The sequence below is a fragment of the Homarus americanus genome, unplaced genomic scaffold, assembly GCF_018991925.1.
Source record: "Homarus americanus isolate GMGI-L3 unplaced genomic scaffold, GMGI_Hamer_2.0 scaffold52512, whole genome shotgun sequence".
NCBI lineage: Eukaryota > Metazoa > Arthropoda > Malacostraca > Decapoda > Nephropidae > Homarus > Homarus americanus.
The window spans coordinates 13,633,319-13,658,264 of NW_024735442.1; the positions used below are offsets into that span (position 1 = coordinate 13,633,319).

Below are 24,946 nucleotides of genomic sequence, written 5' to 3' on the forward strand. Positions count from 1 at the left end.
CTCCTTCACCTACATTTAGTATTTCAAGAAAGATGGTCAATGTAAATATGTATAGTTTCAGTAAGGGATATTAGTGAAGCTTAGATACGAGCTACAGGTGTCGTGATTCAAAGTATTTATAACTTTACGAAGAACAAGAGCCTTAACGATGTACAATACTGATTTGTTGAAAGACGAGGAAGTCAAGTGAAGAAAGTTAGTGAGGAAAGTGAAGCCTTAGATTCAGAATGCCTACAATAAAGGAAGAAACTTGTTAAATAGTTCCCGTGACTCAGGAGTCCTGTGTTTTGATATCACACATTTTAACCCTTTCCATAATCAATTTATCACACACACACACACACACACACACACACACACACACACACACACACACACACGAGTAGAGGTGTAGATTGTGTTGAAACTTGGTGGAAATATACCTGATAATAAATTCCCTTTACAACTTTCTCTTCTTCTTCTTCTCACGTCTTTCATTTTGCTCTCCTATCCCCTTCCCCAACTCTCCATTTCTTTTTCATCCTTCTTTCTCTTCCGTTCAATTCCATCCCGCTATTCCTCTCCCTCCCACTCTTTGATCCATCCTTCTCATTTTCAATTTTCTTCCTTTCCTTCCCCTTCTTCATCTTGTACTATTTCTAAACTCCTTCCTTCCTCTTTTTTTCTTCCTTCCCCTCCCTCCTCCTTCTCCCTTCCTCTTCCCTTCTCTTCCTTTTCCTCTCTTCCCCTTCCTCCCTCCTCCTCATCCTCTCCTCCTCCCCCCTTCCCCCCTCCCTCCCTCCTCTTCCTCATCCCTCCATGGGCTGTGAATTTGCCCTCTCTAAGGCTACAAAAACCGGGTCACCTAACATTATTCTGGCTATCAAAATCTCATTAGCGAGGTCTTGAGCCCCCTCACTGCGTGAGAGAGAGAGAGAGAGAGAGAGAGAGAGAGAGAGAGGCACCAAATGAGATAGATGGTGGGAAGATATGCAAAAAAGTGAGAGATGGTGAGGGACTGAGAAAAGAGGAAGAGAAGGAAGGAGAAAAGAGGGAAGGTGGAAGGTGGATGAGAGACGAGAAGGTGAAAAGAAAAGTGGCTGGATATAATAGAGGGAGACAGAGTAGTGGAAATGAAGAGAGGGGAAGAAGAAAAGAAAGGGAGTGAGGGATAGAAGATAAAAAGAGAGGGAGGAAGAAAAGGGTGACTGCCAGAGATATCTCCTTCAGGGACGTCCTCACACTGGGTCATCCTTCTTGTGTTCCCTCTTGTTCTCCATCCCATAAATCCCTTCCCATGCTCCTTCTCTCCATCCCAATAATTCCTTTCTAGTATATCTTTATATGCAACGTCTCGAACAATCCATTTCCAGGGACCCCTTTCCTCAAACGTCAGTACCAGCACAGATAAACTCCACACGACACCATTACACAGGTGTTGCCTTAGCCCATTTACGGTAAAAATGTACGTAACACATACGACAATAATCTGGTTACATACACACTGTAATGAAATGAAACTGCTTTATAATTAACTCACACGCAATGTGTTATATATAGATTAGATAATGTCCTCAAAAGGTACGGTGTTCTGCAGAAAGTCAGTTCCTCCCGTAGAAAACACGAGGTTTTGGTTTGAGGCGTCGATCGTAAAATAATTATTCCTGGTAGAGTTGACGCAGGACACTTGCCTCAACTCAAAACTTTCACAATGTATAACTTTTATTGTTTCTGTTTGTGTTGTTACCGGCGTCACCCTGTCTCATCTTGGACTTTTCATCGGTTTTCTTTTTTCATAACAAATATTGTCATAGCATAGATATAAATCACTAAGTATTTACGGAAAACCTTGAATTAGATTATCACTCAGTAAGTTTATATAATACAGTATGATTCAACATTTAGTTAGCTGAGTACATGCCAGACCTAAATACCTAAATATTACTTAGTTTGCTTTTTAAAATATATAACAATATATTTTTCACGATCTAATCTAACCTTACTTAAAAAATATATATTTATCTACCAGGATCTCTCGTCCAGTGGCCACCTCCTCCATAGCACCAACCTTCTCTTCTCCCACTAAAAAAAAAGTTTCTTCACATGTGGTTCTTTCGTCCTCGTCGGCACAGCTTTGTCAACAAGATCTTACCGGATCAACCAGGCACACGTCAACCACAGGGGGGTGGGGGGGTTTGAGAGGGAAGGAAGGAGGGAGGAAGATCTGGACCCTAAGGTAAAAAGAAAAGCAAGCCGCGTTTATTCCCTGTAATAAATAATAATAATAAAATTAAATTCCTTAACACGTTCAGAACACGATAGTGATGTGTTGGACGTAGAGCGTGGATAGCAAGATTTAACTTTTATTCTAATATATCTTTTTCTTCTATATCATACATACCTATTTTTTCATTAACTTTTTTTATAACGTAAGAGGACCATTTACAAGCTCCATCACGACCGTAGAAGGATCATATGCTCTGTTTGTCAAGTCGTACGAGGTATTTTTCAAGCATCATTTGGCGGTGTATACAGTCATGAACCACCAGGTGCCCACAGGTAGTTCGAGGACGACTGCATCACGTAAAAAAATTGGTCACTGTGTTAATATACCAGTTTTTTCTCCTATAGTTTAATCACGTGTTGGTATTCTGGTTAACCTTTGTTCTTCCCACACACACACACACACACACACACACACACACACACACACACACACACACACACACGCGCGCGCGCGCGCGCGCGTTTCTGTTTCATTTATTTTATTGTCTTATCTATTTACTTTAATATTGTTTATTATCTATACTATACTTTTCCACGCACCCAACCGACCCCATGCACCACACACCGTCTTCACCACACACCAGCCACCACCTGCACCACACACCGTCTTCACCACACACCAGCCCCCACCTGCACCACCACACCGTCTTCACCACACACCAGCCACCTTCACCACACACCGTCTTACACCACCACCAGCCACCACCTTCACCACACACCAGCTACTGTCTACACCACACACCAGCCACCACCTTCACCACACACCGGCCACCACCTTCACCACACACCACCCACCACCTTCACACACCAGCCACCGTCTTCACCACACAACCAGCCACCTTCACCACACACCAGCCACCACCTTCACCACACAACCAGCCACCGTCACCACACACCAGCCACCACCTTCACCACACACCAGCCACCACCTTCAGCACACACCAGCCACCACCTTCACCACACACCAGCCACCGTCTTTACCACACACCAGCCACCTTCACCACACACCAGCCACCTTCACCACACACCAGCCACCACCTTCACCACACACCAGCCACCACCTTCACCACACACCAGCCACCCTTACCACACACCAGCCACCTTCACACACCAGCCACCTTCACCACACACCAGCCACCACCTTCACCACACACCAGCCACCGTCTTACCACACACCAGCCACCTTCACCACACACCGTCTTCACCACACACCAGCCACCGTCTTCACCACACAACCAGCCACCACCTTCACCACACACCAGCCACCACCTTCACCACACACCAGCCACCACCTTCACCACACACCGTCTTCACCACACACCAGCCACCGTCTTCACCACACAACCAGCCACCACCTTCACCACACACCAGCCACCGTCTTCACCACACAACCAGCCACCACCTTCACCACACACCAGCCACCTTCACCACACACCACACACCACCTTCACCACACACCAGCCACCACCTTCACCACACACCAGCCACCACCTTCACCCACACACCAGCCACCACCTTCACCACACACCAGCCACCGTCACCACACACCAGCCACCACCTTCACCACACACCAGCCACCACCTTCACCACACACCAGCCACCACCTTCACCACACACCGTCTTCACGCACACCAGCCACCGTCTTCACCACACACCAGCCACTTTCACCACACACCAGCCACCGTCACCACACACCAGCCACCACCTTCAGCACACACCAGCCACCACCTTCACCACACACCAGCCACCGTCCACACACCAGCCACCTTCACCACACACCACCACCACCACACCAGCCACCACCTTCACCACACACCAGCCACCACCTTCACCACACACCAGCCACCACCTTCACCACACACCGTCTTCACCACACACCAGCCACCACCTTCACCACACACCAGCAACCACCACCACACACCACCAGTTTCACCACACACCAGCCACCACCTTCACCACACACCAGCCACCACCTTCACCACACACCAGCCACCACCTTCACCACACACCAGCCACCGTCTTCACCACACACCAGCCACCACCTTCACCACACACCAGCCACCACCTTCACCACACACCTTCACCACACACCAGCAACCACCTTCACCACACACCAGCCACCACCCTTCACCACACACCAGCTACCACCTTCACCACACACCAGCCACCACCTTCACCACACACCAGCCACCACCACACACCAGCCACCACCTTCACCACACACCAGCCACCACCTTCACCACACACCAGCCACCACCTTCACCACACACCAGCCACCACCTTCACCACACACCAGCCACCGTCTTCACCACACACCAGCCACCACCTTCACCAGCTACCACCGCACACCAGCCACCACCTTCACCGCACACCAGCCACCACCTTCACCACACACCAGCTACCGTCTTCACCACACACCAGCCACCACCTTCACCACACACCAGCCACCACCTTCACCACACACACACACCTGACTAACCTTTCACCCTACTCACCACCACCAGACACCATCACCACCACCACCCTCCCCATGTCTTTCTATGCATTAAGTCACATTTGTCCACTGTATATTTTCAGCTCTTTTGGCTGCCGAATTTTTTCAATAAAACATTAATTATTATTATTATTATTGTTACTACATGACCTCACAACAACCACCACACATCACCGCACCACTGCAACCACACATCACCGCCCCACTACACCTCAACACTACAACCATCACTCCCACCACCACACACCACAGCACCACCACCATCACACATCATCGCACCACCACCGCACTACCACCACATACCACCACACACCTCTACCGTTACACACCAATGCATCACCACCACCACCACCACTGTACCATCACACATCACCATCACACACCACTACCACTATCACCACACATCACTACCACCAACACATGTACTGCACCACCACACATCACCGCACCACCACCACACATCACCGTCACACACCACCACCAATGTAGTTTTAAGTGGGGAATAAGAGTGTTGCTTTACAGCTCTTCTGGGGCTGGGAATTTCTAATTTGTCGCACAATGGACCGGGAGAGTGTGGTACCATATTACTGCCTGGGAGGGTCGCTATCTGGACCTGAGAGAGAGAGAGAGAGAGAGAGAGAGAGAGAGAGAGAGTACTACATATGATGACAGAGATGGTATATAATTCTCCTATATGCTGTAGATATCATATACCGTCCAATATACCTCACCATACCTTCACCCTAGGTAATTCTAGCTGTGAGGGGGGCAGTAGGGAGTGGGGAAGGGGGTTAAGATAGGGGCGAGGTAAGGGGAACAGGAAAGGGTGAGAAAGGAGAGAGGAATGACCAGGAGAGGGATAATGGCTAGTGGAGGGAGGAAGAGGTTGGTAAAGGGGGGTAAGGGGGCGAAGGAGAGGAGGGTGAAGGAAGGGGAGGGGGGTAGCACCTGTTAATGGGAGAGGGGTGAAGTAATGGAGGAGTAAGAAAAAAGGTGGACAAGGGGAGGGGAGAATGTAAACAAGGGGAGTGAGAGAAAGTGAACAAAAGTGAACAAAATAGAGGGGGAAATGAACAAGTGTAGGGGGAAAAGTGAACAAGGGGAAATAAAATGAACAAAGGGAGGGGAGAGAATGTGAGCCAAAAGAGGAGAATAGGGGGAAGGGAGGAGGGAGAGAGAGAAGCAATAAAGAGAAAGGGAAAAGGAGGGAGTGAGGGGGGAAGGGAGAGTGAGATGGTGAGTGAACAAAGGGAGGGGGAGGGGAGAAAGAGGAATAGGATGAGAGACGGAAGGAAGGAGGGAGGAGGGAAAGAGTCGAAGAGAGGGAGGGGAGGGGGGAGAAGGACCTTCCTTTATCACCTGAGCTGGAAAATCCCTTCAGAAAATCCTAGAAGGAAATCCGACTTAGGGAGGAGATTACAGGATTGACTGCGGGCGAGTTTGAACAAAGGTCGATGTTATGACTTGAACTACAACCTCTGTACCGTTTATCTATCTCTCAGTACCTTTGTAAGAGATGATCTATCTCTCATTATCTTCGTGGGAGTGTATATTTATCTCTCAGTTCCTTTATGGGAGCATTTATCTATCTCTCAGTACCTTTGTGGGAGTGTTTATTTATCTCTCAGTTCCTTTATGGGAGCATTTATCTATCTCTCAGTACTTTTGTGGGAGTGTTTATCTATCTATCAGTACATTTGTAAGTGTTGATCTATGTCTCAGTACCTTAAGTATTGATATGCCTCCCAGTACCTGTGTAGGAGGGTTGATTGTCTTAGAACCTCCACATGGATGTCTTGGAGGTCCCCACACAGTCTTTTGGGGGCCCCAACATAGTGGTCTTATAGGTTTCCCACATGACTCTCGTGGATGCACAATAGCGGCTGTCAAATGCACTTGTCCCTTCAGCCAGTGAGATGGAAGAATAACTACAACACTAACTTTTTTTTAATGGGCTCCTTGAGTGTATCCCTTGAGTGTATTGTCTTCTAGCTCGTCTGATGAGTATATGACTTAAATGTCAAATATATTAGCGAACTAAGAAATAAATGAAGATAGAGCTATCAACCTATTCAGACAGTATTACATCGCGTTATTAATTAAAGTCAACATCATCTTGCCCTTTCAGTAAAAATCCACTGTAACTTCATTAACTACAAACGAACAAAATATTTTAATGTTTTCTCTTCCGGCAGCTTCGATACACTATGCAAACAATTAGATTGTGGCGGTTAATTCAATACTCGCTGAAATGGGTAAACAGGTTAAAACAACGTCATTAAGCAAGTCCCTACAAAATGTATAAATCCCCTCCACCAATTACCTGGGCGTGGGTGAGGCCGCAGGTAAACAAGTGAGGATCATATTGCCTTGAGTGGGTGATCACCCGTGAAAAACCATTTATTAAAAGACTCCGCCACATTCCCGCCATCAACAAAATCTTGACTTGGCGCGTCTTTCTTGGCGGGTGCGGGAAGCGGACCTGGAAAGCGGCAGCGGCAAGCGAGAATAATAGCGTCATTCCTATTCCGTGCATGTTGTCGGGGGCCGTTGTAATAACTTAGTTGTTGTAGCCTCTTACTCGGCCAGCTCCAGTTGGCATTATTGTCTCCCCGGCAGTCAGTGTGAGAGGTCGACATGATTCATTTGAGCACCACTGAATTCAAGAATGGAGGCCGGCAGTTAATGGGCTCACAGTCTGTGAAGGGCGGAGCGAGGAAGCTGGGAGGAGGAGTCAGCGCTTCCCAGAACAAATCAGGGGCCGCCTGCGGTGAGGGCTTTCCGTGGGCGGAGCCTATAACCAACATTTAGAGAGCCGTGTGTGACGTTCATGTATCAGTATCTCAGTGACAGGTAGAGCATACACAGTTCACCATGATTCACGCTACAGGCATCCCGTTCTTCAACCCGCTACTCAGCATGGGCGGCATGCCGTTCCCTTGGGCACTCCCTACACAGGGCTCACCACCTAGTTCACCGCCTTCCTCACCTGTGTCCAACACCAGCGTGTGGCATCGTCCGCAACCAGCGAGGGCGGCTTCCTTCACCATTGACGCCATCCTGGGTCGCCGTCAGCAAGAAGCGGAACAAGCTGGTCGATCGCTGGCACTCCGACGAGATGAGCGGTTGTCCCGGCCGTCACCTTACCCCGCCGTCAACAACGACCAGAATGTCAACGGCGGCGTTCACTCTTCCGGCAACTCAGGATCGTCAGCCAAGGCGAAAGTGAAGAGAGTAAGGACCATATTCACAGCGGAACAACTGGAGCGGCTGGAGGCAGAGTTCGCTCGTCAGCAGTACATGGTAGGGCCCGAGCGTCTCTACCTAGCCGCGGCGCTTAACCTGACAGAGGCGCAGGTCAAAGTGTGGTTCCAGAACCGACGGATTAAGTGGCGGAAGCAATACATGGAGCAACAACACGCCAAGCTCGCCGGCAACCAGGATTCCTCCATGCTACAAGACGGTGGAGACGAATCTCTCACTGCGACGGAGGGCAGGATTTCTCCACTCGGGGACATTCCTGCTTCCCCTGCCAGCCCGAATAGCACGGGGGAGCTTCCAGAAGAACAGCAAGAACCCCAGCAGCAGCAGCAACAACAACAACAACATGATCAGCCAAGCAGTTTGCCGCCGCCACTCGCCCCTGCGTCTTACCCATCATATTTGGCGGCGACGCTGACGGCGGCGTACGCGGACCAGCAGAATGAACCGGCGGACCTGACCACCTCCAGCGGTAGAGCCAAGTGAGGCGGGAGAGACACACTACCCGTTACTAATACTACCCTCGTCTCCGTGACACAGTGAAACGTGTGGAGCTCACCTTGTTGCTGCCAGTGTTGTCAAACGCTGCTGCTGTTGCTTTTAAGTTTGTAAGCCAGCGGCGTTAACAGTCGAAAATGCGGCCGACGGCGGCGCTGCAAGAACATAAAGTGCTGGTTTTCAACTCCCTGCGACGTTAGCCTAGTGCTTCAAGAGCTTTGAGACGACCTCCTGAAACTCAGGACTCGTGCGAAAGTGACTTGGCGGCCTCGACGAATTCGAAACGATGGAACGAAAACGTCTGGAAACCGCTTTAAGTCAGCATCACCAGATACGACCCAAGATATATATATATATTTTTTTTTACAAATGCTGATATCCTTGTACTATACAGTGAAAAATTCAGTTATGTGGTCAATTGAACTACTGTTACATCCTGTGTATAAAAGACGTGGTGGTCAACCAAGGACCTCAGTGACAAGTGTGAGTCAGCGATTATGTTCAATCTTCACACAGTTCTTGAGTGTTCTAGAATGATGCTGAGTTCCTATTTACAAAATTCCGTGGGCGTGTATATGTATATAATGTATATATTTATGTACTTTTCTTGATTGTTATGATGTGTATCAACGCCTAGGTTACTGTCATTAAGATTGTACTTTGGCCTCTATGATAGATGATAATCTAGTCTTTTTAATAAAATAATTCACGATTAAAATGATTTTCCATATGATCCTTCCTTGTTATAGATTGATATATTTATTAATACAGACAAATATTGCTTAACGAAACCATAATGAGAATATGACTATTTAAATGCCGGATACTTGAAAAAGAAACTGAAGATTACTTAAACAATTTTAACTGCATAAAACTTGAAATTATTTGAAAATAAAAACATATAATAACTATACAAATACTGACACCCAAATGGAATCCAGAAACTTACAATAACTTTGCTCTAAACACCTCACCTCACACTTCAAATGGTTGACTTTCTGACAATTATACACTATGTGAATGTTTATATTCTCTAACACACAGACATAAAGCGTCTGGCAATGACACTTATCCAAAAGGTTGTTAACAAATAAACACCACCTGCAATAATCACGTCCTGAAACCAGTTACTTATAAGCACTTGACATAACCACAATACAGTTAAACCTCCCCATAACGGACTTCGCTATCCATAAAATCCGTTAGATGAGGTTTCACATCAAACGCATCCTCAATATAAGGGACTTTCATCTCTATATAGTCCGTTAACACACCTGGAGTTGTTGACCAACACTCACTAGTTCACCGCGCGGGGCTGATACACTCATTACCTGTCGCTCACACTTAACATATAATTCAAAGGTGACACACTTATCACAATCAACATCAGGGAAACAGACTGCGCTAATAAACACAATTGTTCCTCACTCACACTGAGAAGAGTGACGCGCTCGCCGCTTCATATGTACACTTCATAGACAATTGCAGTCACTCACACTCCTAAAGCACTTATTTGAGACACTTAACACTTCCAATACTTGATGAGCTCAGCATTGCCTCACAGTGAGACACACTAACAAAAAAAACATTGACACATTAAATCGACAAACACACTTCTCATATTTAATAAACCTACATATTTTCCCTCACACTCATACTATGAAAGGATGAAACACTTGCCTAATACACTCAATAAACGCACTTGACAACACTATAACACTCTAAATGAACGCACACGCACACACTTCTTCACTTCTCATACTTAAAAAACACCCTTTCTCACAATCACACAAAACATATATTTCTACTTAATCATACTTTCAGACACACTTAAAAACATAAAAACACTTATCTATGCCACTTAAAGAAAATACTTATCACACTTACTAAACACACTTCAGGACAAGTACCACGTTACCCTTTACGTACAATGAATTAGGTCAATGAGTATCCCTTAACCCTTTGAGTATGATGACAACCCTTTAAGTATGATGACTTAACCCTTTGAATGAGATGAACTATTCCCTTAAGGAAGATGATATCGTACTCAAGGGGCTAACTCATCGTACTCAAGGGATCAAGTCATTATACTCAAGGGGTTCAATCAACGTACTCAAGGGGTTCAGTCATCGTACTCAAGAGGTTCAGTCCTCGTAATCAAGAGGTTCAGTCCTCGTATTCAAGAGGTTTAGTCATCGTACTCAAGGGATACATGTGTGAAAGACTAACAAGGGTCATCTAAAAGACACTTAAATTTAAGCCCACTTATGAATTCATACACTACATAAACACACACACTTCTCACACTACATAAACACACTCACTTCTCACACTACATAAACACACACACTTCTCACACTACATAAACACACTCACTTCTCACACTACATAAACACACACACTTCTCACACTACATAAACACACTCACTTCTCACACTACATAAACACACACACTTCTCACACTACATAAACACACACACTTCTCACACTACATAAACACACACACTTCTCACACTACATAAACACACTACTTCTCACACTACATAAACACACACTTCTCACACTACATAAACACACTCACTTCTCACACTACATAAACACACACACTTCTCACACTACATAAACACACTCACTTCTCACACTACATAAACACACACACTTCTCACACTACATAAACACACTCACTTCTCACACTACATAAACACACACACTTCTCACACTACATAAACACACTCACTTCTCACACTACATAAACACACACACTTCTCACACTACATAAACACACTCACTTCTCACACTACATAAACACACACACTTCTCACACTACATAAACACACACACACTTTCTCACACTACATAAACACACACACTTTTCACACTACATAAACACACACACACTTCTCACACTACATAAACACACACTCACTTCTCACACTGCATAAACACACTCACGTCTCACACTTCATAAACACACTCACTTCTCACACTACATAAACACACACACTTCTCACACTACATAAACACACACACTTCTCACACTACATAAACACACACACTTCTCACACTACATAAACACACACACTTCTCACACTACATAAACACACACACTTCTCACACTACATAAACACACTCACTTCTCACACTGCATAAACACACTCACGTCTCACACTTCATAAACACGCTTTCACTCACACGCAACATACTGCACAAGTCTATGACCCTCCAACTCCTTCCTCACACTTCCAAGCCTCCTACCTCACCTCCACGCCTCCTCCCTCACACCTCCACGCCTCCTCCTCCTCCAGACCTCCACGCCACCTCCCCCACGCCTCCTCCCTCACACCTCCACGCCTCCTCCCTCACCCTCCACCTCCCTCACACCCCACGCCACCTCCCCCCACGCCTCCTCCCTCACACCTCCATGCTTCCCCACTCACACCTCCATGCCACCTCCCCACACCTCCACGCCTCCTCCCACACCTCCACGCCACCTCCCACACGCCTCCCCTCACACCTCCACGCCGCCCACCTCACACCTCCAGGCCTCCTCCCTCACACCTCCACGCCTCCACTCACACCTCCACGCCTCTCCACCACACCTCCACGCCTCCTCACACCTCCATGCCTCCACCACCACGCCTCCTACCTCACACACCTCCACGCCTCCTACCTCACACCTCCACGCCTCCTCCTCACACCTCCAGGCCTCCTCACACCTCCACGCTGCCTACCCACACCCTCTCCAGGCCTCCTCCTCACACCTCCACGCCTCCTCACCACACCTCCACGCCACCTCACACCTCCACACCTCCACGCCTCCTACCTCACACCTCCACGCCTCCTCCACCTCCACCCTCCACGCCTCCTACCTCACACCTCCACGCCTCCTCCCTCACACCTCCACGCCTCCTCCCTCACACCTCCATGCCTCCTACCACCACGCCTCCTCCCTCACACCTCCATGCCTCCTACCTCCACGCCTCCTACCTCACACCTCCACGCCTCCTACCTCACACCTACATGCTCCCTCTCTCACGCAGCAGACATAATTACACAGAGACAATGAGAGCAGCAGGTCCACTCATGACTTGATATGAAATGAAATAAATTAATACCGCTTATGGGATCAAACACTAGCCTTATTGCATCCGACTCATGATGAAACGACTTGATAAACGCTAAAAGCTATTCATTACGTCAGCTAAATTTCCCGCTTCGAAAAAAAATCGGAGTTTTATGACTTTTTGTTACCTTTTTTTATTGGATAAATTGGATTTTTTTATTTTTGTAAACTCAATATCTGAGACCAATTTGTAAAGGTTACGGTACATTATTATTTTCACACGGCTTAACCATGCAGTGGGTGTTTTGTTTTTTGTTTTGTAATATTTTGAAATAAGAGTTTTCTTGGGTTTATTTATTTTCTGTGTGTTTTGTGAGGGAAGACATCTATTGTGTAAATGATCTTGAATATTTGTTATTATTATTATTATATTTGTATTCAAATTATTTTATCATAATATTATCGAGTGTTATTAGCCTACTTACTCGGTAATAATACTAATGTTAATAATATCAGTACTATTAGTGTGTGTGTGTGTGTGTGTGTGTGTGTGTGTGTGTGTGTGTGTGTGTGTGTGTGTGTGTGTGTGTGTGTGTGTGTGTGTGTGTGTGTGTGTGTGTGTGTGTGTGTGGGTGTGTGTGTGTGTGTCCTGCAAGTTGACTGCCTCAAGATTAATCTTTTCATAATTGAATCATCAAAGTGTCGCCTCTGTTATGACAGGAGACAAGTGTTATGGCCGCCCAGTAAGTTCATACAGTACATGAAACTAGCGGTAAATACCCCGCCATAATGCCCACTGTTCTCAGCTGTGTGGTACTGGACACTGACACACGAGTCCTACTGGCCATGTTCACCCTCTCACTCTCCTGTACACATTATGTACGCATATTACTGCCAGCTTCAGCAGTCTCTCCTGACTCATCTGATAAACATCCTTTGTGTCTAAGTACGACTACACGAGGCAACTAAACTGTTACTGGTCATTTTTTGTTTTATAATTAATTGTTTTATCTGTCTTGTTTTTATTAACTAATATTTCTTATGTAACCTCAATCCCAGCATCAGTGTGAGGTGTATACAGTACATGGCCTTGTTTGTATTCTGTAATAATAAAGTTCACTATATTCAAACGTACGTGTTCTCCCCTCCCTTCACCCCAAGCGTGTGGCGGCAGGTGCGTGCCTGGAGGTGCGGTCACCTGCGACTTCAGGTTCTGCGGTCACAGTGGCCACCGCAGGCGATGTATCCCTCACTTGTCACCTCCACCTGCCCGCCACAACTCGCCCGCCTGTGGTCTTACCTCCTGTATGTGTAAGTGTGGCATTGTGCCCTGACCCACACACCCACAGTCACCCTAAACCCCAACAACCACCCATACGCCTATACTCCCAGCCGACATTCACCAATACGCCTATTCCCATCCCACACGCCAACACCCACAAACACTCACAAGTCTTATAAGAATCCCCGAATCTTTGGGAATTAACTGTCGGTGCTCTGTGTGTCTCGTAGTTTGTGCCTGACCCACACCTGGAGGAGGAGGAGGAGGGGTGTACAGAAGGATGTCACAGGTAACGATGACCGACAAGCTAAGTTACTGTACATACGCCCACAGCTCCTCAGGTCACACCAGTATAAGTGTAAAGAAGCATTGGGTTTAAGGCATCGTCATTCTGGATATTCCCTTCCACCATCTTGACGTTTGTGTGCAAAGAAGATGTTGAGTGTGATGACAGAGAGATAAGTTGGTGTACCACTTATATTTAACCCCACAGATAGACACATTACAAACATATTTACATTTACACATAAACACACAGGTTCAAAACACATTCTCTAACTAATTCCGAATCTTTAAACAATCCCTTAACTCGGTTTTTCTTTGTCACTCGCTGTTTTAATAATAGGATTTTAAAAGTGGAAAAAAAAAAGGTGTCGAATCCAGTTCCATCGGATCCGGGGCATAAAAGGCAATGTCCTATGATCACAGATAACGGACAGTGATCCCCAAACGTTCCAGCAACACCCGATGAAAAGATTCGATTATTGGAACCAAGGGGCTAATCAATGCCTGTATAGATACGTAGTTTATAAGGAATATGGTGATGGACGCTTGCTTCATCTACTACTGCCACACACACACACACACACACACACACACACACATACATACTTCATTCACCATAAAACACTGAAATAAACAAGGCTTAAATACTGTTCCAATATAAATTTCAATAACTCTCCCTTTTGGTTAGAGACTTGGAGAGATAGAGAGAGTTAGAGACGTAGAGAGATAGACAGAGACGTAGATAAACAGACAGACATAGAAACAGGTAAATAAAGGTGGACAGGACACCATCCCTGAGACACTGGTAGAGGTGATAGATAAATACAACAAAATGATAGATAAATAGATAGATAGATAGATAGATAGATAGATAGATAGATAAGACAGTTTGACAGACAGACATCGATTAAGTAATTAAGTAACAGAAAGACAAAGAGGCAGTGTCAACCACAATGTGTGTGTGTGTGTGTGTGTGTGTGTGTGTGTGTGTGTGTGTGTGTGTGTGTGTGTGTGTGTGTGTGTGTAGAGGAAGGGGCTACAGGTAAGGAGGGTGCCAAAGCTCAGTTCCATCAATATCCAAGAACCATATGTGATTTACGGCATTTTCATCTGTACATATATATATATCTATGCATAGTGTATGTATATATGTATAAATAACGTAGGGGTTAATGTAGAGGTATAAGCTACAGGTATAAGGCTAGGAAGGGAGGGTGCCAAGGTGCAGTGCCAACAATACAGTGAGAGCCATAATACAGCCCCGGGGCCACAACAAATTAAACACCATTAATATAAAGTTCACCCACTGCTGGCAACGCTGCCTCTTCCATGAAGCTGTTTCATTAACGCCGCTCTAATTAATGACAGTGAGAGCTAATGAGAGTAGGGAGGGAGAGGTGGGAGAGGGGGGTGGTGGTGGGAAGGAAGGAGGGGGAACTGAGTGGAATGGAGAGAGAGAGAGAGAGAGAGAGAGAGAGAGAGAGAGAGAGAGAGAGAGAGAGAGAGAGAGAGAGAGAGAGAGAGAGAGAGAGAGAGAGAGAGAGAGAGAGAGAGAGAGAGAGAGAGAGAGAGTATACGGTAGATTGGGATGGGAAGGGAAGGGAGAGTTTACAAAGGGTGGGAGAGGTTGAAATGGGAGGGTTGAGAGAGACTGGAAACGGCGGCGAGATTGGAAGTGAAAAATAAAGGATGAGAGAGACTACGAGATGTGGGAGAGAAAAAGGAGAGGGAAGGGAGGAGACGAGACAGAAGAGAAGGTAGAGGACTGGAGGAGTGATAGAGACTGCAAAAGGAAGGGGGGAGGGGACAGTGAAGGGAAAGGAGATGATAGGAGGGATGGAAAAGGGGAGGAATGTGGAACAGGGGCATCAAGAAAGGGATAATAGGAGCCCCCCCCCCTCTCCCCTTCCTTCATACTTTGACCATATCTTCCTCACTCGACCTTACTATCTGTACCTATCTCCCTCACTCCATCCACCTCCCTCACTTAGCCCACCTCATTCTAAATCCCTTGTTTCATCTACCTCACTCCACCTCCCTCATTCCACCTATACCTCACACTATCTATCCAACATCACCTACTTCATTTCACCTCCCATACCTCATTTTACCTCCCTTTCCTCACTTCCCTCACCCAGTCACTCTCATTCCACCTACCTTACCTATATCTTCCTCATCCAACCTCCCTTTTCCTACCTGTCTCATCTTATCACCCTCATTTTACCTCCCCCACCTTACCTCCCCTATTGTACCTCCCTAACATATCCATCTCCACAGCTCCCCCCCATCCCATCCCCACTATTTAAATCTCTCTCTCTCTCCCTCCCTGACTCTCACAGTGACAGGGAGAGGAATGAGACGTGATGGGATTGGGAGACAGTGAATGGGTCTTCCTCGTAGTTCAGGAACACTAGTATCGAATTTAAGATAATTTCCCTCTGTGATAAGAAGAGAAACGGATCTAGTCACAGTAGAGTTTCAGTGCCTTTTTTGTCGCCATCTTTGTGTCGTAGCTAAATTGAATAAGTTAATATCGAATGTTTTGAGAATCTAATTTTTAAAGGTCTTTGCTTAATCAAACCAGTCGGATAACCTCTCACATTTCATGGAAGGAAAATTTAATATCGAAGCTGTTGAGAATCAGTATTGATGTCGTAACGTAATCAACCTACTTATATCTAATTAGGATCTTTTGAAAGACTGAATATTCCAGCACTTAATACTTACTGTGCATATTATAAACACAGGGGGTGACAGAAGCTCGTTCTAAAGCACTTCACCATACCACCAACCAGCTAGGCTATATTAGACTGGAACCACCCCCCCCCCCTCTCTCTCTCTCTCTTGCTCGATTTATCCTTTTTCTATTATCTCCTTTTATTTTCCATTTCTTTAGTAAAATAAGAATACAAACCGGGAAAAAAAATATGACAGGGTTTAGTTATAAATTGATGGGTAATTAAACACACCCAAATCCAACAAGAAAGATTGAATCTGACTTTATTACTGCATGTCAATAACTAAGGTCTTATGAGCATAATAAAGGAGAGTAATTACACTAGTCCTATCAACTCTCTGTATACGTAAATAAAGACAAAAACGAAAAATAGAAAGAGACAATGTGAAAAAAACAGACATAGAGAGAATAAAAAAATATAGCTAATTATACTGGAATACAAGTCAATCGCTCAAGCTGTATTTAAATTAAGCTGACCAGAGTAAACAAAATAAAATAAATAAAAACAAACAGATCACAGATTAAAAATAAATTATACACATCCCAATCGATAAGGTAAGGTTACAGAGATTGGATTACAGATTAAATTATATACATATCCCAATCGATCAAGCAAGAGTACAGGGATTGGATTACAGATTATACATATCCCAATCGATCAAGCAAGAGTGCAAGGATTGGATTCCAGTTTATACATATCCCAATCGATTAGGTAAGAGTGCAAGGATTGGATTACAGATTAAATTATATACCCAATCGATCAGGCAAGACTTTATATCAAGCTGTTGATGAGAATTCAATAAGAGTTTTTTCCCCCAGCGGCCGCGTGAGAGGTGGGCGGCCCCGGGCGGAGACTGCCAACAACAACAATGGTTCATTTGATGCTACGTTAGTGAGCAGTAATGTGACTCCTACTCCTCCATCCTCACTCCTCCTCCATCTTTTTACCTCACTACTCCTCCATCCTCACTCTTTATCTCACTCCTCCATCCTCACTCTTTATCTCACTCCTCCATCCTCACTCTTTATCTCACTCCTCCATCCTCACTCTTTATCTCACTCCTCCATCCTCACTCTTTATCTCACCTCCATCCTCACTCTTTATCTCACCTCCATCCTCACTTTTTATCTCACCTCCTTTCTCACTCTTTATCCTCACCTCCATCCTCACTCTTATCTCACCTCCATCCTCACTCTTTATCTCACTCCTCCATCCTCACTCTTTATCTCACTCCTCCATCCTCACTCTTTATCTCACTCCTCCATCCTCACTCTTTATCTCACTCCTCCATCCTCACTTTTATCTCACTCCTCCTTTCTCACTCTTTATCTCACTCCTCCATCCTCACTCTTTATCTCACTCATCCATCGACTTGTTCCTCATTCCCCAAGCATCTCTCTCTCTCTCTCTCTCTCCAATCTTACTTCCTTTCTCCTTAAGCATCATTCCTCCCCATTATCCCCCTCCCATCTTCCCCATTATCTCTTATCTTTCTCTCACCTACCCACTATATCCCATCTCCCCACTGTCTCATCTCCATTGTGTCTCATCCCCTACTGTCTCTCACTCTCCCTTGCCTGAGGTAGATAGCTCGTTCCCTCCTTCATAATATGTACATTCTCTCTCTCCCCCTGGGTAAGGTTCCTCACTTGATGAGAAAAGTGATTACAATTTTACAGCCAGAGATACTGAGGGGAGGGGTGAGAGTACGTGAGACCCGTGTGTGAGAGAGAGAGAGAGAGAGAGAGAGAGAGAGAGAGAGAGAGAGAGAGAGAGAGAGAGAGAGAGAGATTTTACAGACTCAGCCCTATGAATAGGTGAGAGAAGTTATTTCAATTTAACAGCACGCAAGAAATAGAGAGAGAGAGAGAGAGAGAGAGAGAGAGAGAGAGAGAGAGAGAGAGAGAGAGAGAGAGAGAGATTTTACTTCCTCACAACATATACTTCCGCCCTCACGTGTCTACAGCAGCAACGTACAGTACAACACCACTAACACACCAACAAACACATACACTAACCTATACCATATCTTCTCTGTATGTTTACCCAGGTCACGCAAGACTATACCTGAATCCCGTTAGGTAATTAGTGTAAATTAGAGGGTAATATGAAGATTATGCCCCCTAGCTTATTTCACCTTATGATTCAACGCCCTCTTGCTACCTGAGAGGTTAGGTTAGGTTAAGTTAGGTCAGGATAGGTTAGCGTTAGGGAGTTTAAATCATCAAGTAAAATAAGCTGGGGGTGCTAATCTTCATATCATCCAAATTAGGTGTCGAGCACTTGATTTTCCCGCCAAAACTATCAAGCGTTGTCTGTTATTTATATGTCTAATTAAATCTCGTTCCGCCAATTCGTTTTTAAATATCTGTATAATACCAATTAGTCTAAACCTGTTGACTAAGAACCGCACACACAGAGATTCACCAAATTCACCTATCAAAAGAGACGCTTGACACCTCTTAATGCTGAGATATTATCGTTACATCACAGGGGAGGGAAAAGCTAATGCATCTCAAGGTATATAAAGTAATGTAAATGTTCTTAAAAGATGTTGGTATAATTCAGACAATACAACAGTAAAGAAATATATCGCTGCAGTCTATCAAATGAAAGTTTATAGTAATATTTGGTTGATTCACAAAATTCCACGATATAAAACGTTCATGATTTTATTTACTGACCCAAAATAAGTGTTTTTTGTGTATATTTGTATGAGTCAGTATACACAGCCACGGTAATGATGTTATCTACCAAACAAAATATGAACGATGTTAAGACGGTTATATGACTGAGGGAGTGAAGCAACATAACACACGATGGTGATGTTACTATCGGTCCATCCTTTAGTGATGTTTGGAGATCTCAAAGGTAACCAACACAACAACATAACACACGATAGCGACGTTATCTACAACACCACACGAGCCCCAGGTGTACTGTACGCACCTGTAAGTTAATTGCGGAATCATAAACAATCACATAATGAGTATTCTGTTTCTCTTAGACACGTGAAGATGGATGACGGGACTCCTGCCGCCGTTGGGAATGAGGCTGCTCCCTGAGTTAATTATACCTTTCACCATGTAAAGCATACAATTAGCCGCCTCTGGCCACAGGTTATTAGTAAGAAACCCCCAACACAAGCCTTACCTCATCTACTATCACCCGTGTACGAAACTGCAACTGCAAAAAATAAGAAAACGTGATGTTACAGCCAAAACCACGTCTGTTGTATTGGTTATTCTGGGTAAATATGTAAATGGTGTGATGAGTAATGGATTTTAGATTGCTCATGAATCATGAATGTGTATGAACACCAGTGGGATAATAAATAAATACAAGCAGGGAGGATAATAATGTTAATGACTACTGGATGGAGGTGGGTAAAGTGAGGGAGTTTTTCCCGCGAGCAGGAGCCGCCTGGTGGGCGCGCGCGGCACCTGCTGTGTCGCCTCTGATTGGCTCGCACCCCATGCTGATTATCTCATATATTTTGGACTACTCCTCCGGTGATATTCATTAATCATTTAACGTCTGGCCGCTAAATGGCTGTGAGTTGTAATTGGTGTCGTGCACGCCTGTTGGGGCTGTCAGGCAACCACCGCCTCCCCTGGCGAGTGTTGGAAAACATTAAATTCTCAGATAAACCCAACACTCCACCCACACTGTTGACTTACCTCCAATACTTCACCTTGACCAGTGACCACACACAGCATTAAACACTGGCCCATTCAATATACATGTTTAACTCTGATTTACCGTAGAAATAATAAAAATATCTTGATAAACACTTTAACACTGCCTATAGATATACTGACTTACAACAGTACATGTTGGCGAGGAGGAGGGCTGGCTGTGTCTACATCACTACACTATACTGTACATGATAAGACTGAATATTGACGTGCTTTTACAACACTTAATAGAGTTGTGTAATTTCAATAGCGCAATTAAAGTGCCTATTACACTTTAGGAAATTTTAAGATATATGAGTGTGTACAGTATGTCTGAGTATGTGTGAGCGAGCGTGTTCAAATTTATACGTATGCGAGTGAATATTAACTTGTACAGTACATATCAGTGTTTGTGTTTACATAAAAGCGTGTATGTATGTATGTATGTATGTATGTATGTATGTATATGCGTGCATGTATGTGTTTCTGCACCCCTGTGTAAGTGTGAATGTAAACTGCCAGTGAGTATCAGTGTCTGTATGTGTTAGTGTTGCCATTTATGTGTGTTTGTGTGAATGCCATTGTTGACGAGTGTCTGTATATGAGCGCACATGAGGATATCTTTGTGCGTGTCTGCGTGTGTGTATGTGTGTATATGTATGTGTGTATGTGTGTGCGTATGTGTATGTAAACAGTTCACAAACACAATAACACGCCCTTGTACTTGAGTTACGACACACACACACACACACACACTGCCCACCATCTCACCACGCCCATAACCCCCCCCCCTCGCCTCTCGGGTAGTGAAACCAGCCCAGTAACCTCACCTGTCCAAACCCCCGTCAATCACCATCATTCTTCACTATCCTCGTTAGTGAAGCAGCCAGGTGGGTGCTATGAGGCCGGTCTTACCTGGACGGAGACAGACAGACAGACAACGGGGGGAAATAGACAGAAGACACACACACACACACACACACACACACACACACACACACACACACACACACACACACACACACATACACACACATACACACAAACAAACTAACAAACAAACAAACAAACAAACAGATAGCTAACAAACACCCAGCCAAAAAAGACAGAGAAACAGAGAGACAGACATTTATATTAAGGTCATTACGAGGTCATTAGAGTCTATAGCCAATTAGGTCGAGATAATTAATTATATTCATTAAATATCATCATCAATTTAATTACTCCAGCTCAACACAATTACCAGTAATTGAGGTCATTATAACACCATAACGGTAAATCATTAGGCAATATAATAACTGAAGGTCATTATAACTCTAATATCATAATAACAATAATTGCATGTCACTATACTCCACCTGAGGTTATTAAAGCTGAGATGTAATGAAACTAATTATTGACACTCGCGAGATTGTAATGACCTCCTTAATTCGTCTAGGGTCATTATGAGCGAGGTATAATTATCATGAGGTCATTATAAAGACGGTATTATTATATATTATCAGCTGTGGTCATTATTATGTCATTATCAGCCCGGTCATTATAAGACAAGTTATCCTAATCATCCGGGGTCATTATCACCTAGGGTCATTATCACCCGGGGTTATCATCATCCAGGGTCATTATCATCTGTGATCATTATTATAAGCAAGGGATCATTATCGCTATGGTCATTATACCCCAGCAGAGCCTCAGCCACCTACCTGGCCTAATCATCATTAAGCGGTCATCATTATTATTCTGGGGTGCCGAGGCAACCGAGCATCATCATCTGTCATCATTATACCACCCGTCTCTCTCTCTCTCTCTCTCTCCTCACCACTTTAACCTCCCTCCAGTAAATCTCCTTCCCACATTCAGCCATTCTAGTATTCAGTAATAAGGGTCATGCTTCACTGCAATACCGCCAGCATCATGCACAATTATTCTTCTGCCTTGCTTGTGGATAAAGGTCTTGCAATATGCCTTTGTACAGTGAGCTCGTATGTAAATTTTTCAGCACCATTTTTTATTTTTTTTCTGTGTGTAGTCTGTACAAAAAATCTTTCTTGTGGATGATATATGAATGTTTTATTTTTGGGGGGCATAATCTTTAAGAAACAGTGTTGGATCTTGTCTTTAAATTCCGGTAAGTTGCTTGGGGGTCACCTGAAGATGAGATACCCCAGTTCATTTCACCTGATGATTAAATAGCCTAATGCTACCTAGAGGGTAAGCTTAGATTATGTTAGGATATTTTAGGTTAAATTAGATAAGGTTTAAGTTGGATTAGGTTATGTTAAATTTGCGTTATGGTGTCTAATCATCAGGTGAAATAAGCTTGAGTGTGTCTAATCTCCAGGTTGACCGTTTATTTTATTAGGCATTATCTCTCTCTCTCCATATATATATATATATATATGTATATATATATATATATATATATATATATATATATATATATATATATATATATATATATATATATATATATATATATATATATATATATATATATATATATATATATATATATATATATATCGGTGAGTCAGGAGCCACATTATATCAGTGGTAATACTCTGCCTTGACCTCTGAACCCTGTCAGCACTCAGGTGATCCATCACACACAGACACCCACTCAGTGCTGACCAAATACTCCCTCAATCACATCACAGATCATATTCTCCTGTTAATTATAAACAAATATATCGTGTGTTTACCTGTAACACACCTGTTGGGAGGTAATACTAGCAGTATAACCATAAATTTGGTAGCATATAAATGTTCTAATTGATTCACAGGTTACTACTCCCGTGAACCTGTCCATGATCAAGAGCAGGTAGCGGGATTTCTTTAGCCAACAAGTACACAATAAGAACTGAGATGCCATGACCCGTCGAGGCTCTGACCCCCAACCCTTCCAATCTTTGACCCCGCCCATGGAAAATTACTTCCCATGTTCACCACTTGAAATATTATGGAGTCAATGGATACAGCAGAGGCTCAAGAATCTAAGTGATGATTCTTTCTGTGTCAACCTTCCATTTCATTTGCGTGATTATTGGAGAATGAATTGGCTGCAACACTTATATACCACTTCGGGTTCGATTGCATCATAAAAGAGTCGAATCCATATCAAATTCTATGAAACGGGACCATCATTAATGCTCAGAGATCCTCGAACTATAGAGGAGAATACGGACAGATATCAGTAAGAATAAGTCTTTGAGTTAAATTGATGTAACCAAAGGCTAGAGGATAAAACCACATAATCTCTAATTATTTCAGTCAGCCCTTTTGCTAAATGTTAGTTTTATCCCATAAATACACACTGTATTACCTGAGAAATGGCAACTGTCTTGTTCAGGTCTCAAACAATCATTTTCTACTGTATGCCACAAGTGACTACCTAATCACTCATCATTAAAGTAATACAGATCCCTTGACCGTTTTTTTCCAACACATATATTAGGCTTCGTATTATTTCAACAGTCTAAATCACAGAACATTGCACGATAAAGGATATTAGGCCTCCATAGTCAGAGGTACCAGCTCAACAGATACATACTGTATGTGTTTATACATACAGTTCTTGCTCATTTCGTGATACCTTTTTTGATGAGTGTATTTGTGACCTGTTTATATTGTATGTAATTTTAATAATATTTTAAATGTGTTTTATCAGGTGGCTTCTCAAGAGAACTACATACTGTACCTCAAAATGTTTGGTCAGGAGTAACTCTTATATCATTGTACATTTTCTACGTGTAAATGTCCTTCCTTGCTAAACACTGTAAAAAGTCTCAGTTTTATATCTGTTTGAGGCTAGAGTCTCCCACTGCTGCCAACACCACCCTCGACCCCTGACCCCCAGAGCGGTAACACAATATTATGTACTACAACATCGCCCACTCAGTGATACTCGATTCAAAAAGTATCTTTACATTTTTTTTGTTAGACAATATGACACAACAGACGAAGGATTTTGACAATCATATCCAGACAACAGAAGTAGCGGTGTTCATTTTGAAACTCATCGAACCCCTTCCATAAATATAATTTTTAGACACATGACTCTATAGTCTCGTCTGACTTAGATCAGACATTTCCTTATTAACAGAAGAAGCTATGAAGACAAGATTCACCATATATCGTTCACTTTCTCTCCCCAGAGGAGCGTTTAGAAGCGCCAGACGTCGAGATGTGAAACTATCCTAAAAGAATTACTTTTCTTGTTAAATTAAAACTAGGGTTCGAATCTCGGACTGATCATCCTAAGATAGTCTAATGAATTGATAAATGGTTAGAGAAAGAGAAAAAATAAATTAAACTCTATTCAAACAATGAGAGCGAGATAAATGATTAAATAAATGGATAGAGAGGTTTCAACAATGATAGATA

General features: G+C 43.9%; 1 protein-coding gene across 1 annotated transcript; it reads left to right on the plus strand.

Moving 5' to 3' along the window:
* The first annotated feature begins 7,609 nt into the window (after positions 1-7,609).
* LOC121871036 (ventral anterior homeobox 2-like) lies at positions 7,610-9,225 on the plus strand. Its single transcript, XM_042373098.1, has one exon. The coding sequence runs from the start codon at positions 7,634-7,636 to the stop codon at positions 8,504-8,506; it is 873 nt and encodes a 290-aa protein (XP_042229032.1). The 5' UTR covers positions 7,610-7,633; the 3' UTR covers positions 8,507-9,225.
* The last annotated feature ends 15,721 nt before the right edge of the window (positions 9,226-24,946 follow it).